The following is a 12,946-nucleotide window of genomic DNA, read 5'->3' as shown; positions in this document are numbered from 1 at the left end:
TCGACCAATCACAACGAAGTAAAACCGCGGGAAATTTTAAAATACTGTATTTAAAGTACATTGTGGGCAGTTTTGAGATGTTGTTTAATGTAGGACTTATCAATGAAGCATTTATCACACGCGGGGCACCCGAACGGTCTCTCGCCCGTGTGTGACCGAATGTGCTTCTGGAGTTTATTATTAGCGAAGTAGCTCTTTGGACAAAGACTACAAAAGTACTTCTTCACACGCTCCGGAACTTTCGTGTCCCCAATTCCGTGCACTTTCACCATATGAATGTCTAAACTCTTCTGATACTTGTACCCTTGAAGACACAAACTACACTTGAAAGTCTTTGCCACGGAATGGCTCTCAATGTGTCTCTTCAAAACCGAGCGATTAATACACTTCCGGTCGCACAAGTGGCACAAAAAGTTCCTCTCCCCCGTGTGCGTTTTAGTATGAGTGTCTAAATTCGTCTTCAAAGGAAACTTCCTCTGACAAAACGTGCACTCGTACTTCCACGTAGTCCGGTCCTGGTGAACACAAATCTTATGTTTGTGCAGGTCCGAACTCGTATTAAAAGCCTTTGGGCACATCACACACCGATACGCCCTTTTATTAGCGTGAATCTTCTCATGATGGTACAAATCACTAGCCGTGATGTAGCCTTTCCCACAGAACGAGCAGATATGTTTGCGCTCCCCGAAATGGTACCGCTTGTGAGCGTTTAAATAAACAGGAGACGCGAACCTCCGCTCGCACAGCTCACATTTGAATTTCTTTTCCGTGGCGTGAACGTTCTTCAGGTGGCGCTTCAACAAGTACTTGTTGCTAAAAGTCGTGGCACACACGTCGCACATGTTGGAGCCCCCTTCGGCTTTCCTACGCTTCCCGCAGATGGTTTTGTGCCGCTTCAGTCCTGTCTCTGATGATAACACTCTCCCACACGCATCACAGCTGAGATTCTTCTTCACGTGGTCACTTTTCATGTGCTTCTCGAGCACCACCTTCGATTTGAACGTCTGATTGCACTGAAAACAACTAAAACTGTCGTCGTCGCTATCGCTTTTAGTGGGGGCCTCAAAGTCTTCGAGTTCCGTTTTGACAGTTTCGTCGCTTTTTCGGTTTAAATATGATTGGATGCACTTTTCCCGGAACGCGTAGACGTTTTCCAGTTGTTGGGAGCACGGGAGACATATTTGAGTGTCGTTTTTCCAGTCCTGGTGACAGATAACCTCAATCAACATAACCTTAAAATTTGACAGTAACACTTACGACTTCCGGGACGCATTTTCGGAGCTTCGCAAGATTGTGAGCGTGAGGGCTGTCGGCTTCGAGGGGTACTTGCACATTTGGGGTGGGATTCAAGCAAATTGTGCATGAATTTGACATTGCTTGTAAACAGCGATGACAACCAGTCGTACCAACCTGTTATTATGGTGGGAATAGTGATTTGTGGATCAAGGACGAGAAGTGTGAGTTCGTCAATCATTTATTAATACATCGCTATCTAGAATACTGCCGCCGCGACGCGGCAAACTTAACCAAAAACAGCTAAAGAATGCATGTTATCACAATGAACTAAAATTGTCCTAAATTAAAACTAAACATGCCGATTATTGTTATCGGCTGAGATTGGTAACATAAATGTGTTTAAGTTCGGTTTTTGGTGCGTTTTCGAAGAGGGCGGCTCGGTTCTGACCTTCGCCCTTTTTCACCCAGTGACCATAGACCCTGAAGGCGCACCCATCGACCACCTAGAATCCCAATTCAGTTAGAGGTTCCATAAGTCTCGCACTCACTTTTCTCAGTAGTTTTATTCTGTACGGGTCCGTTCTAGCAGTGTCTAAACTCAGTGGTTCCGGCGTGAACTTCAACCGCTGTAACCGAACCATTGCTCTAACCACTAAGATAGCCCATTGGAACTTTCGTTTGGCGTTAAACTGCCTTTGTTGGAGTTTCTGAAAAAGCGCACGTTTTACCATAGAAAAAAACAAAACGAACATGTAAAGACGAGACAAGACATTGGTTAGTTAGACACACACATTGTTAATCGTAGCAGGCACTTTTACCAAAGCCAACTCTGAAATTCTACTGAATCTGCGACTGTTCTTGTGAAGAGCGTGTTTCAATGGGGCGATATCCTGATCCCACAATTGCTAGAAATTAACACAGAAGCCAGTGTGACTACATTACAGAAAATAAAGCGCCATCTAGTAGTGAGAGGATGAAACTTACCATCGTTTGGAAGAACGGGTGGTTCAGAGCCTCCTCGATTGTGATGCGTTGTTTCGGATCCACTACAAGAAGGCGCCGAATTAAGTCCTTCGGGGCTTCTAAAATTAAATTATTATTGTTGTTTTAAAAAACTGACTGAGATCACCGGAAATGTCGGCCCATTCCGGTGAAGAAAACGAATATTTCCCTTCCATAATGTTCCGCAACATTATCATCTGTTTTCGGTGCCAAAAAGGGGGGCATCCTACTAAACTAAAAAGACATGTGTCAAGAGGGCGAAGAGGGCATAAAAAAATACTCACAGAGTGTACATGATGACTCCGCAAGCCCAACTAAACCAAAAAATTAAGAAATTGTTTGTTGCTACTTCAGACAACTTACATATCAACTTCGAACGAGTACCCCGGCGCGTCCTCCACCATGTTACACTTCAAAGTCTCAGGCGCTAAGTACCCGGGGGTTCCACACAACTCGTGCACTAGCTCCCCCTCAGCCAGTTTCTTGGCGAACCCAAAATCTGTGATCTTCACGTTGAGATTATCATCCAAAAGAATGTTCTCAGGTTTCAGGTCTCTATGTACGATGTGCCGTGAATGGACATGGGCTAATCCCTCGAATACTTGTTTCATTATATATCTAGTTTTCTTCTCTGATAACGTCACTACTGAGGTCAGATAGTCGAATAATTCGCCGTTTTTGCACAGCTCGAAGACGAGGAAGATGAACGTTGGCGATTCGAAGACATCCTGTAATTCGACTGTGGGCGATTAGGGGGCCCCGGGTTAAAAAAAAATAGTTACAAGTGTTAGTTTGGTTAGGAGGCTGGGAAATTTGGAAATGGGTTGGCAGCTCTGACTGTCACTTAAGGATATGCAAAATGCGAGAAAAACTCGGTCGCTAATAAAGATAACCTACTAATATACGGATGTCCGGCCACGTTCCTCAAAATGGCGACTTCCTGTTTTGTCGCTTCCTTGCCGGAAATGCCGTCAGCTCCATCATTACTCAAATCGATGATTTTCGCTGCGAACTCCTTTCCGGTTTCCTTTTCGATGCAACGACGAACGGTCGAACTTATCCCTCTGTCAACAGAAAAACACGTGTCATTGACCACAGTACTACCAACTGTTGGTCAGATTTGCCAGCCCCCTATCACATTTGTCCGGTAAATTGTCGGAATGAACACCACGTGCAGTACCTCATCTGTTTCTTATTAATACGAAATTTAAATAAATTGTGTAATTGATTAAAGCAGACGTCACTAGACATCTGCGAATCGTTAAGTCCATCAATACTCATAAATAACATCAAGGACACCGGAGAAAAAAAAACAAAACAAAAATTACGTCGTGATTCGCCGTGATTCCAAGAAGACTTACGATTTAACCAATGAGAAAATGAAAAAGCCCCAAAAGTGAAAATTTTAACCAACCTTCCTAAGATTTCTTTGGGCTCATATTTGGCGTAGAATTCCTTCGCAGCGTCCTGGTCAGGGAGTTTATCTTCGTCTTCTTCTTTAGCCATTGTTCACGAAGAAAAACTAAAAATAACACAAGTAGAGATGAGCCATGACCATACCCTTCATAGAGGTTAAATCGGAAATGACAGCTAACCTAACTTTGTCACAACTATTAAATCATAACTGCAGGGCAATTAACAATAAAAACGTGCGATTAGACGTATATTACGTACTTTAATTCAATGTTTACTTGCTTAACCTTCACACACACTTCTCTGAAACGTCAAACTAGCATGGTTGGTACCAATCGTAAAGTAAAAGTCACTAGATTCAAACATTTATTTTGAAATTACAACTCGTGACCGCTGTAAATTACGTTGATTTTACGCTTGGAGAAGACATTTTCGAGGGCTTTACGGCTGTCGGGGCTCAGTTTATCGTAGCTTACAAAAATACGCTCAAGGTTAGGCACGTTACTGAGTAATTTCTCCGGATTAATAGTAGAGAATTCGTTGCGCTCCAGGAAGAGAATTTGAAGGTTTTTCAGGTCCTGGAACTCGTCCCAGTTCAAGTTTTTAATTTTATTGTCAGCCAAATTTACGACTTTCAGTTGTGGCAGATTTTTGAACACTTCCGCCGGCACTGTCTCAATTTCATTGTACTGTAGGTCGACAACCTTAACATTCGGAATTCCCCTAAAAGCGCCCCTTCGAATACCGCGAATTTTTGAATGATGTACAGTGAGAGTCTTCAGGGTCTCTAATCCAGTAAAAACAGCCTCGTCCAACTCGTGGATTACGCTCCCGTTGATACTCAGACTCTGGAGGCTCTTAAAACCAGTGAAGGCACCTTTCTGGACACTAAATTCCCCATCTAGATTTAAGAACTTTAAGTTTTCACACCCGCTCAAAACCGTTTTACTAATGTTGGGGATTTTCGTGTTCACCACCGTAATCGTGGTCAAATTTGAAGTACAACACAAAGACCCGGGTTCAATTTTCTCAATCTGACTATCAAGAATCCGCATTTCGGTGACATTGGTGAGTTTCGCGAAGTTTTCGTGGATTATAATCCCGGAACTGTTGCGAATGGTGAGTTTGTTGGTAGCACTGGAGAGAATCAGCTCGGGGGAAAACTTGAAATTCTCACAGACGGTTTCCCCGAAGTCTGTTTTACACGGGGAACAAAAAATGGGGATAATTAAAAGGAGGAAGACAAACAGTGGTAACATTGTGGTGGCTCAACTGCGACTGAAGGATGCAAGGTCAGAAAACGTGTTTTACCTAATTATCATTTAGTGGGATTCTTTGAAGTGATTTAAGAGTGTTTACTGATGGTGGGATGGCAACCGTGGGGTCAAGGTCACAATAAATAACAAATCAATAATAAAGTCGTTGAGTTAATTGTTCTAATTGAATTTCTGGTTTGGTGTATTCCTAAAATCTCAAAATCTCGCGGAAACGACACCACTGCTACTATTCAAATTTTGAATTACCCGCCTTCCGTTTTCCAATCACAGAGCCCGAAATTTCCACTTCTTTCACATGTCCAGTGGAATCAACTGTCATTCTCCAGCCTTAACCCTACTTTTTAGTTTCATGTTTTTAAAATTATGGAGTCTGGTTTGAAGCGTAAAAGCGAAGAAAGAGAAGGTAGTTGCGCCCCCATTTTCACCCTTTGACTCATTCAATGGTTTCAGCTGGTCCTAGCAAGAAAACGAAGATGGAGGATTGCCCCCATGGTCTGAAATGTTATCGTAAAAACCCTCACCATTTCAGGGAGTTTGAGCACCCCCACTGTACGTATCAAAGGCGTAAAGGAGCCCCCTTTAATTGTAATGTTGTAGTATTAGAGTTAATGAAAATGAGTGAGGTTAAGATCCCAGAGGACTACCCCCAAGAAAAGACGGTTTATTTGGAGCAGTTGTCGGTGTTGCGCCCTCTTATGAAGTTTCAACCGGCCGCAAGTGCCCCCAGTACTGCTGCTAGTGCAGCTCCTCCAGAAAAAGCGCTAACTATGGTGGAAAAGCTCAAAAAAGCCGCTCCTTACAATGTTTTTTTTACGACGATTCCAAAGTCTCCGGAGACTCTTACACAGGCTAATTCGGTGACTTTTACGGATTTGTTGTGCCCCAGTTTGGGAAACTTGAGGGCGTCCTTACAGATAAACTTTATGATTGACATAATGTGGTTGATGGAGCAGTACAAAGCGCGGAGTTTGGAGTGAGTTTTTATAGGACTAAAACCGAAGTTATAATTCTGTTTTTAGGACTAAACCCCTCACGATCCTGTATGGGGATGATTGGCCGGACATGAAGGAGTACATTGATAAGTTCTTACCAAACGTCACCCATCATCTAGTTAAAATGAAGGACCCATATGGTTGCCACCATTCGTAAGTTTACCAACTGAAAAGTTCGTAAAACTAATACAGCGATGTTTGATAGGAAAATTGGGATTTATCAGTATGATGACCACTCCCTCCGGGTGGTGGTCTCCACCGCCAACCTCTACTATGAAGACTGGAACCACTACAATCAAGGCTTATGGATAAGCCCCGCCTGCCGGCCGCTCATACCCAATTCTTACCATTCCGGGGAGTCCCCCACTCTTTTCAAGACCGCCTTGTTATCCTATCTCAAGCATTACGAACTCCCAGAGGTCCATCCCTGGATTGAGGCAGTAAAAAATGCCGATTTTAGCGACGTCAAGGTGGTACTCGTGACATCAGTCCCGGGGAAACACTACCCGGAATCCTCCAGCTGTCATATCCATTACGTTGGGCGCCTGTTATCCCGTTATTGCACGCTCCCGACTAAATCGCGGTCGGAATCCGAGGGACCATTGGACTGGGGAGTCATCGCTCAAGCTTCAAGCATCGGATCTCTCGGGAAATCCCCGGGGGAGTGGCTAAGAAGAACACTGCTGCGCAGTTTGTCAGGCCACAAGGCGACGCAACTGACCTCAAATTCCAACGCCACCTTAAGTGTGGTTTTTCCGTCAATTGAAAACGTGAAGAATTGCTACTTGGGGGCGCAGGGAGCGGGGTGTCTCCCTTACTCCAAGGAAACGAACGAAAAACAGAAGTGGCTGCATAAATATCTACAGTACGTGTTGGATCTTTTTATTTTGTACAGTTAGTAACAGTTTGTTTCAGCCACTGGAAGGCTGATCGTCTCAACCGCACCAAAGCCATTCCCCACATTAAAACCTACTGCCGGGTTTCCCCCTGTCTGACCAAGTTGGCGTGGTTTTTGCTCACGAGCGCCAACATATCCAAGTCGGCCTGGGGAGGGAATATACAGAGAGATCGAGGCGTCTACGTGAGGAGTTGCGAAGCTGGAGTTATGTTTTTGCCCAAGTTCTTTGAAGAAGAGTATTTCGAGATCGAGAAGACCTCCAATTCAAAGAACAAGAAGACGTTTCCGTTTATCTATGATCTACCGCTGACTGAGTACAAGTCGAGTGACTATCCTTGGTGTAATTAAAAAGGGAAACCCAAGTTTTGAGAAATTCGAAATTCGCGCCAAGTTGTGGCCTAGTTATTTTGGTTACGCTAGTGGCGGGTTTGGAATTTTTCCAGTAGATTTAATATAATTTGCACCTTTTTTCAAACTGATTGTCCAGTTTTTGTGGAAGTTCACTTTCGTCACGGTTTATTTGTGGAGTTTTTGGAGTTATGGGGCTCCTAAAGTTTTATGAAATGTAAACTATCATTAAATATTTTGTATCTTATTTTTTGTTTTATTTATTAATCTTTATGCAATCGGATTAAATAAATTCCGTATTTATCAAGTTGGCTGTTACTCTCACCGTACGTCTTGATAACTGTCATTCTCTAGCAACTGTTAATTATTTTACGTTTAAGCATCAAGTTCAGACACACGTTTGCAAGGTCCCAGCCGACGTCAGAAATATTTCAATTCGTCACTACACCGCAACAGAAAAGAATTTTTTGGATTCATATTTTTCCAATTCTTTGGATTTTTATTTTCTAGATTTTTCAAAATCGCAAAACTTATGACAAACCAGACAATTACAAAGAGCCTTGCATTTAGATCAAAGCCATCTTCTGTCTTTATGTGTCACTTCCCTAGCATCCCCTTTATCATCCTCTTTCCGTGCTTCCTTTATTCTTCATCTCTCGTCGTCGAAAAAGTGGACGTCACCACCATCGACTACTGCAAATTTAAATGCATCCACCGCGACCAGCAGGGCAACATCGTAGAATCTCTTGACACCACCGTCTGCCACTGCCTCCGCAAGTACTCCCATAGAGAAGAACTCCAAGACCTTCAGGAGTTCCGAACGTACATGCTGGACACCCACAACAAACTCCGCAACAACTTGGCAGGTGGAAAAGTAAAGCACAAAAGCGGGAAGTACTACCCAACGGCTTCCAACATGAGAGCTGTAAGCTACAGCGAAGAGTTGGAATACAGCGCGAGATGTTGGGCCGTGCAAGTCTACGATTACCACGACGAGTGTCGCGCGACTTCCAAATTCGAGAACGTTGGACAGAATCTGCATTTTCATGAAGATACGATGTACCCTTGGAAGATCAGCATGTGGGGATGGTAAGGTCCTTCGTACTCTTCCTCGTCTTGAAGTTTTTACAGGTGGAGCGAGTACAATAAGTACAAACCTGAGCTAGTGGACAAGTTCCAAATTCCCCCAGGAGCTTCAGGCAACGATGTGGGGCATTTCGTACAAATAGCTTGGGCCCAAATGTACCAAGTTGGTTGCGCACGATCTTACAATCCATACAACAACAAATCTGCGAATGTTTTCCATTTTGCCTCTTTGTGCAATTATGGTACTTTTGGTTATGGATCGAATGTCATTAGTTATCCTATTTACAAAACGGGAAAGCCATGTTCGCAGTGTCAAGCTGAATATAATCTTTCTTGTAATAAAAAGTACCCGAATTTATGTGGAGAGGTCGATCCAATACCTACCGATCCTCCAGTTCCCATGAAAGTGTGAGTATGAGTCTATCAACGACATGCGTGGTAATTTCCCAGGGCTCATTTCACAGGTCCTGTGACGGTATCAGTAAAAAGTTGTGTGATGAAATCAACGAATCAACAAAACCGAAACCTAAAACCACGGAAAAGATTCAAACTCAAATCACAGAAAAAGCTGAAAGTAGGTCTGTTGTGGTAAAGAAGGAAGCTCTAGTGTGGATAGCGATGTTGCTTCAGAGTAGAGTTTTAGTTAGTGCTGTTTATAATTATGTATTTTAACTCAATAAGAATTAATAAATTGATTAATACAAGAAACTATTCATGCAAGAAAATCTGCGTGAAAAGAGCAGGTACAGTCGCGGCCAAATTATTTTGAACATTTTGATATAATCTATGCATTACCATTGAGTATAAAAATAATAATTGAATACTCAAGGCTGTGACTCAAGGGCATTACTGCCAAATTAACGTGCAAATTTCAATGAATTTGGTCAAAAATGGCAGTAAAGGCGAATTGACACGATCACGATTTTTTCTCAAATTTTTCCGTATAAAAATTTAAGAATTTTTCTGTCAAATTGATCTTCAAAATTTGTCACAAAATTAATGTAGAAAAATGTTTCCTGTTTGCTAAAACTTCCAAAATTAGCGGTTTGGGTGTTTATTCTCTTCACTTAGCGCATTGTTACTGCGCGGAATTGTGAATTTTTAAAACGTTTTAAAATTTTTTTGCAAATATTTTTGAAAAAATATTTTCTCCAATTTCGCTGTTGGTGACGACAATATTTGTTTGAAAATAAATTCTCAAATTTTTATTCGTAAAAAATTAATAAAAATTAGTAAAATTTGAGTAAAAATGTGATCGTGTCAAAGCGCCTTAATAATGAAATTCATAAAGGGTGTTTTACACTTTATGACATTAATATGACTGACGTCAAAAACAATTTAAACGTTACTGTACCTATTATAGTCGGAATTTTATAACTTTGGTTTAACCCCGTCCACATGAACAAATGACGATTTGAATTTGTCGAATCAAGAAATGGCTAGCCTCCTTTACTCAACGTAACCAAAATTTGACAACTCAAGTGTCACACATGTCAAGAAGATCTGCAGTTTTGCGAGAATTCAATTAATCGTGAAAGTTTCGTCGATTTTGATGATGTTTCATCTTCTAATGTGTGGATATTTCTACCCCGACTTTTAGCAAATATCGACGAACTATAAAAATTTTGCAGAGTGAATCAGACATCCAGCTGAAATTCAATTGGGCCAAAAGGTAGGCGGAGTTAAACCAAAGTTACAAAATTCTGACTATAGTTAATAAATAATAAAACGGATTTTTAGCAACAAAAATGGTAGAAAAACGATGACGACCACAAAAATTTTTAATCGTTTTAAATTCAACTGGTTATTGACGTAGGGGAAGAGCACCGAATATTGGATACTTTAAAAAAATATATATTAAAAATACTCGATTTAAAATAGAATCAATTAAATATTATTTATATTGCGTTTGAAATGTTTACTTTATGATCTATACGTTGAAATTACAAAAAAATACACGATTTTTATTTTATCGGCAAATATGTACTTGGTCATAAATTTAATGTTCTAAAAAAGGTTTCCTATTATTATATATCCAATAATAGGTATCCAAGATCCGAATATGGAATATCCAATAATAGAACCCAAAAATAAAAATATTGTTTTTATTTATTCATATCAAAGGTTTAATTGTATTTTAATAAACAAGTAATTGAAAATTAGTCGTAATAATTAATAAAAATCTAATCAACGACGCGACGTCCCTGAATACAACGTTTTTATAAATGTTTTTATAAATTCTAGCATCAAAGGTGGCTCTGAAATTTCGGTCATGCACTACTTTGCCGTTTAACTATCTTGAAAATTACTTATAATGTTACTTACGTCAACTACGTTTTAGTTACGGTTTTGTGTCCAATTTGTTAATTTTTAGGTTTCAAACCACAACTATATAAAAATAACAGTTTTCTTCTCAAAACTTACTTTGCTCTATGATTGAGATTAACTACAAATGTCAGTTGAAAAATCTAAACCCTCATTTATAATGAGCGTCAAATTTTTTTGACATTTCATAGTCACCCTTGATGCTAGAAACATTTATAAACACCTTGTATAACACTCAATTATATATGGTTACTTAATATTAGATATCTAATATTGAGTGCTCCAAAGTATCCAATATTAGGGAAAAATAATTAATAGTCACAGCAACAGGAAAGAGTTCTTCGACGTCTCTTTTCGAAGTTTTTTTACGTTTTTCCAACTCTTCGGATTTCTATCCTCTTTCATCCTTCGAAAGTGCAAAACTTCCAGAAATCCGAAAAATTACAAAGTTCCTTGAATTTAGATCCAGACACCTCCTGTCTTTATTGTTTTTTATGTGCATTATGTGTCATTTTCCCGGAATTCTCCTAATCATCCTTTTCCCTTTTTTCCTCCCTTCTTCATCCCTCGTCGTCGAACCAGTCGACGTCACCAAAATCGACTATTGCAAGTACAAATGCGTCCATCACGACCAACAGGGCCAGGTGAAGGAAACTCTTGACAGCACCGTCTGTCACTGCCTCCGCAAGTACACCCATAGAGAAGAACTCCAAGACCTTATGGAGTTCCGAACGTACATGTTAGACACCCACAACAAACTCCGCAACAACTTGGCAGGTGGTAAAGTGAAGCACAAAAATGGGACGTTCTACCCAACGGCTTCCAACATGAGAGCTGTAAGTTATAGCTTAGAGTTAGAATACAGCGCTAGATGTTGGGCCGTGCAAGTCTACGATTACCACGACAAGTGTCGCGCGACTTCCAAATTCGAAAACGTTGGACAGAATCTGCATTTTCATGAAGATACGATGTATCCTTGGAAGATCAGCATGTGGGGATGGTAAGGTCCTTCGTACTCTCCCTCGTCTTGAAGTTTTTACAGGTGGAGCGAGTACAATAAGTACCAACCTGACCTGGTTGACAAGTTCCAAGTTCCCCCAGGAGCTTCAATCACCGACGTGGGGCACTTCGTACAAATAGCTTGGGCCCAAACGTACCAAGTGGGTTGCGCACGATCCTACAATCCATACAACAACAAATCTGCGAACGTTTTCCATTTTGCCTCATTGTGCAATTATGCTTCTTCTGGTTATGGATCGAATGTCGTCACTTATCCTGTGTACAAAACGGGAGAGCCGTGTTCGCAGTGCAAAGCTGAGTACAATCTTTCTTGTAATAAAAAGTACCCGAATTTATGTGGAGAGATCGATCCAATACCTACCGATCCTCCAGTTCGCATGAAAGTGTAAGTATGAGTCTATCAACGACATGCGTGGTACATTCCGAGGCACATTTTATAGGTCTTGTGAGGGCCTCAGTCAAAAGAAGTGTGATGACATCAACGGGGTAACGACAGCTCATGGTTGGTCTGTGGTGAAAAACAAGGAAGCTCTAGTGTGGGTCGTGATGTGGCTTCTGAGTAGAGTCTTAGTTAGTGCTCTTTATAATTATGTGGTTTAACTACATTTTCAAAATTCAATAAATTATTCGTGCATAGAATAAGTACCTATTACTTTAGTAAGAACGAATTTTTAGCAACAAAAACTTAATTGTCGAACCATTAACCCTTTAACTGGAACTGGCATAACCGGAAGTGTCACATAAATGTGAATCTATCTATTTAATTTGTCTTATCCGCTTACTTTTGTTCCCAAAATTTCAAATTTTTATCATTTGAATTTTCCGGGAAAAAATGGCAAAACGTACTATCGCTGCTCAAAAAAACCTGAGACAACTTTGAACAGCGTACGAGGGTCATTCCAAAAGTTTTGAGAATAGAAAAAACAAGAAGGGTGGGAAGTTATCTGTTTTCATGACAATAACAGACGACTATTGGTGACTATACCACAAAAATTTCACTCACCTCCTCTAACCCTTTAGTCTATAATAGAAGCGCGAATCAGTCATAAAAATGAAACTGACCAGAGAACATTTCTGGGCGATAATCCTGTACGACTTCAAAGTTGGCATAAAGAAAGAACGGTGCTTTGAAAAATTGAAAGGGGCATTTGGGGATGAAAGTCCTTCCAAAGCAACGGCTTACCGCTGGTATGGTGAATTTCGGCGCGGACGTGTAACATTGACGGATGAAGAAAGAAGCGGCCACCTTCAACCGCAATTACTCCAGAAAACGTTAATGCTGTGGAGGAACTAATAGTGAATAACCGTCGAATCGCATGTTGCGAGATTTAGCACATCTTAAACATTAG

At 40.9% G+C, this 12,946-nt stretch overlaps 4 protein-coding genes across 8 annotated transcripts; 1 reads left to right on the top strand and 3 right to left on the bottom strand.

Moving 5' to 3' along the window:
• Positions 1 to 33: 33 nt before the first annotated feature.
• LOC148177411 (uncharacterized) lies at positions 34 to 1,451 on the bottom strand. Its single transcript, XM_088031980.1, has 2 exons — positions 1,258 to 1,451; positions 34 to 1,202 (listed from the first exon to the last, which is right to left on the bottom strand). Exons 1-2 carry the CDS (start codon positions 1,372 to 1,374, stop codon positions 51 to 53), a joined length of 1,269 nt encoding a protein of 422 aa, XP_087888106.1. The 5' UTR covers positions 1,375 to 1,451; the 3' UTR covers positions 34 to 50.
• A 7-nt stretch (positions 1,452 to 1,458) lies between these two features.
• PhKgamma (phosphorylase kinase gamma) lies at positions 1,459 to 4,004 on the bottom strand. 5 transcript variants are annotated; one of them, XM_088031976.1, is made up of 10 exons: positions 3,913 to 4,004; positions 3,653 to 3,760; positions 3,136 to 3,302; positions 2,602 to 2,977; positions 2,523 to 2,552; positions 2,366 to 2,472; positions 2,221 to 2,318; positions 2,028 to 2,141; positions 1,785 to 1,943; positions 1,459 to 1,739 (listed from the first exon to the last, which is right to left on the bottom strand). In XM_088031976.1, exons 2-10 carry the CDS (start codon positions 3,742 to 3,744, stop codon positions 1,605 to 1,607), a joined length of 1,278 nt encoding a protein of 425 aa, XP_087888102.1. In that variant the 5' UTR covers positions 3,745 to 3,760; positions 3,913 to 4,004; the 3' UTR covers positions 1,459 to 1,604. The 5 variants fall into 5 exon arrangements, with proteins under 5 accessions (XP_087888102.1, XP_087888101.1, XP_087888104.1 ...); XM_088031975.1 differs by having other exon boundaries at positions 3,834 to 3,924; XM_088031978.1 differs by having other exon boundaries at positions 2,055 to 2,141; positions 3,834 to 3,924.
• On the bottom strand, positions 4,001 to 4,924 carry LOC148177409 (uncharacterized). Its single transcript, XM_088032010.1, has one exon. The coding sequence runs from the start codon at positions 4,908 to 4,910 to the stop codon at positions 4,029 to 4,031; it is 882 nt and encodes a 293-aa protein (XP_087888136.1). The 5' UTR covers positions 4,911 to 4,924; the 3' UTR covers positions 4,001 to 4,028.
• A 281-nt stretch (positions 4,925 to 5,205) lies between these two features.
• gkt (tyrosyl-DNA phosphodiesterase glaikit) lies at positions 5,206 to 7,413 on the top strand. Its single transcript, XM_088031941.1, has 6 exons — positions 5,206 to 5,331; positions 5,379 to 5,477; positions 5,526 to 5,901; positions 5,948 to 6,073; positions 6,126 to 6,785; positions 6,836 to 7,413. Exons 1-6 carry the CDS (start codon positions 5,292 to 5,294, stop codon positions 7,164 to 7,166), a joined length of 1,632 nt encoding a protein of 543 aa, XP_087888067.1. The 5' UTR covers positions 5,206 to 5,291; the 3' UTR covers positions 7,167 to 7,413.
• Positions 7,414 to 12,946: the final 5,533 nt, after the last annotated feature.

Source organism: Gnatocerus cornutus, chromosome 3, assembly GCF_029298725.1.
Source record: "Gnatocerus cornutus isolate USDA-ARS CGAHR chromosome 3, icGnaCorn1.1, whole genome shotgun sequence".
NCBI classification, from domain to species: domain Eukaryota; kingdom Metazoa; phylum Arthropoda; class Insecta; order Coleoptera; family Tenebrionidae; genus Gnatocerus; species Gnatocerus cornutus.
This window is presented reverse-complemented; position numbering and strand designations above follow the sequence as displayed.

Excerpts from the sequence above, each read along its gene's own strand:
- LOC148177411 (XM_088031980.1), bottom strand. The coding sequence starts at position 1,374 with ATGTCAAATTCATGCACAATTTGCTTGAATCCCACCCCAAATGTGCAA. Across the intron at positions 1,203-1,257 it reads GAAAATGCGTCCCGGAAGTC|GACTGGAAAAACGACACTCA; the intron begins GTAAGTGTTACT and ends ATCTGTCACCAG.
- PhKgamma (XM_088031976.1), bottom strand. The coding sequence starts at position 3,744 with ATGGCTAAAGAAGAAGACGAAGATAAACTCCCTGACCAGGACGCTGCG. Across the intron at positions 2,553-2,601 it reads TACTCGTTCGAAGTTGATAT|TTGGGCTTGCGGAGTCATCA; the intron begins GTAAGTTGTCTG and ends TTTTTGGTTTAG. Across the intron at positions 1,740-1,784 it reads GAATAAAACTACTGAGAAAA|GTGGTCGATGGGTGCGCCTT; the intron begins GTGAGTGCGAGA and ends TTGGGATTCTAG.
- LOC148177409 (XM_088032010.1), bottom strand. The coding sequence starts at position 4,910 with ATGTTACCACTGTTTGTCTTCCTCCTTTTAATTATCCCCATTTTTTGT.
- gkt (XM_088031941.1), top strand. The coding sequence starts at position 5,292 with ATGGAGTCTGGTTTGAAGCGTAAAAGCGAAGAAAGAGAAG. Across the intron at positions 6,074-6,125 it reads CCATATGGTTGCCACCATTC|GAAAATTGGGATTTATCAGT; the intron begins GTAAGTTTACCA and ends GATGTTTGATAG. Across the intron at positions 6,786-6,835 it reads TGGCTGCATAAATATCTACA|CCACTGGAAGGCTGATCGTC; the intron begins GTACGTGTTGGA and ends AGTTTGTTTCAG.